This window comes from Numida meleagris, unplaced genomic scaffold (assembly GCF_002078875.1).
Source record: "Numida meleagris isolate 19003 breed g44 Domestic line unplaced genomic scaffold, NumMel1.0 unplaced_Scaffold307, whole genome shotgun sequence".
NCBI classification, from domain to species: domain Eukaryota; kingdom Metazoa; phylum Chordata; class Aves; order Galliformes; family Numididae; genus Numida; species Numida meleagris.
The window spans coordinates 35,928-38,147 of record NW_018364545.1 but is presented as its reverse complement, the minus strand read 5'-3'; the positions used below and the strand labels follow the sequence as shown (position 1 = coordinate 38,147).

Below are 2,220 nucleotides of genomic sequence, written 5' to 3'. Positions count from 1 at the left end.
GGGTGACATGGGGACAGGGGTGACATGGGTGACATGGGGACAATGGGGTGACATGGGGATGGGTGACATGGGGACGGGTGACATGGGGACAGGGGTGACATGGGGATGGGTGACATGGGGACAATGGGGTGACATGGGGACAGGGGTGACGTGGAGGTGGGTGACATGGGGATGGGTGACATGGGGACAACAGGGTGACAAGGGGATGAGTGACACGGGGATGAGTGACATGGGGACAGGGTTGACATGGGGATGGGTGACATGGAGATGGGTGACACAGGGACAATGGAGTGACAAGGAGATGGGTGACATGGGGAGAGGGGTGACGACACAGGGACGGGTGACATGGAGATGGGTGACACGGGGACAGGGGTGGCACGGAGACATCGGGGGTGACATAGAGACGGGGCGACACAGGGACGAGTGACAGAGAGATGGGTGACGCAGGCAAAGAGGTGACATGGGGACAGAGGGTGACACGGAGATGGGTGACACAGACACAGGGGGTGGCACGGTGACGGTGTCACGGTGTTGGGGACAGGGAGGTGACACGTGGCCGGGGGGGGGGGGGGGGGGGGGGGTCAGGAGGGACCCAGGTGACCTATGGGGGGGTCCCAGCACCCACCCACCCCCTCCTTGGCGCTCTGCAGGGGCCCATCGAGGGCGGCCGCCACCTCCAGCAGCATGGCGCAGGGCACGGCCGAGTCGGTGGCCCCGACGAAAGAAGCAGCAGCGGCTCCGGGTGACGCCAACACTTTGGTGTCGTAGTGACACGCCAGCGTCAGGCGGCGGGGGGCGGCGGGGGACAGCGTGGCCACCACGTTGGAGAAGGTGACCGTCCCCCGCGGGGTGGGGGCTGGGAAGGTGTCGAGGTCCAGGTGCCAGCCGGCCCGCAGCGACGTCAGGCGGCCGGTGATGTGCTGCGGGTGACATGGGGACAGCGGGGTGACAAGGGGATGGGTGACACGGGGACAATGGGGTGACAAGGGGATGGGTGACATGGGGACAGGGGTGACGTGGAGATGGGTGACATGGGGATGAGTGACATGGAGGTGGGTGACATGGGGATGGGTGACATGGAGATGGGTGACATGGGGACAATGGGGTGACATAGGGACAGGGGTGATGTGAAGATAGGTGAGATGGGGATGGGTTACATGGGGACAATGGGGTGACAAGGGGACGAGTGACATGGGGACANCACCACGATGCCATCACTTCTGGGCACTATGGGACCATCCCAGTTGGGTCACCTCCATCCCAACACTTCTGGCCGCCATAGAACATTCCCAGTTGGGTCACCACCATGTCGCCACGATGCCACCAGCTCTGGGCACCATGGGACCATCCCAGTTGGGTCACCGCCATGCCACCACGATGCCACCACCTCTGGGCACCATAAAACTGTCCCAGTTGTGCCACCACCACGTCACCCCGATGCCACCAGACCCTCGTGACCCTGCCACCCGTGCTGGGGACGCTCACCATGGCGCTGAGCTGCGTGCCGTGGGCACCGTGCCGCGTGGCCGCCATGCGTGCCGCCAGGTGCCGGGCGCCGTACAGGGAGTCGGTGGCACTCCACTCCTCGAAGGCCTCTTCTCCATCCAGGAACAGCAGCTGCAGCGTCACCTCCGCGTCCTGGGGTGGGGGGGTAGGACATCAATGGCTGGGGGGGGTCCACGTGCTCCATGGGGGCTCTGGGTGTCCCTAGGGGTGGGGTCAGGAGGGACCCAGGTGTCCCATAGGGGGGTCCAGGTGCCCATGGTGGGGGTTAGGAGGGACCCAGGTGTCCCACGGGGGGGGCCAGGTGTCCAGAGGGGGGCCCATGTGCCCATGGGGGGGGTCAGGAGGGACACAGGTGACATATGGGGGGGGTGTCCCAGATATCCTTGGGGGTCAGGAGAGACCCGGACATCCTATGGGGGAGGTACAGGTGTTCATGAAGGGGGGAGGGGGATCAGAAGGGACCCAGGTGTCCCATGGGGAGGGGTCCAGGTGTCTCCTGGATGGGGGAGGGGGGGTCAGGAGGGACCCAGGTGTCCTTGGGGCGTGTCCTGGATATCCCTGGGGGGCCAGGAGGGACCCAGGTGTCCTATGGGGGGGGCCCAGGTGTCCATAGGGGGCTCCAGGTATCCCTTGGACGGGGGGGCAGGTGTCCCACAGGGGGTCCAGGTGTCCCTTGGACAGGGGAGGGGGGGGTCAGGAGGGACCCAGATGTTC

The 2,220-nt window shown here is 65.5% G+C and overlaps 1 protein-coding gene across 1 annotated transcript in view; it reads right to left on the bottom strand.

Annotated features, from left to right (window-relative positions):
- The window catches only part of QPCTL (glutaminyl-peptide cyclotransferase like), a gene marked incomplete at its 5' end in the record, with an annotated part of 5,427 nt that extends 4,507 nt beyond the window's left edge, over positions 1-920 (bottom strand). The window contains 1 exon segment of the mRNA XM_021382895.1: positions 630-920. Coding sequence (XP_021238570.1) covers positions 630-920 — 291 coding nt within the window.
- Between the last annotated feature and the right edge of the window lie 1,300 nt (positions 921-2,220).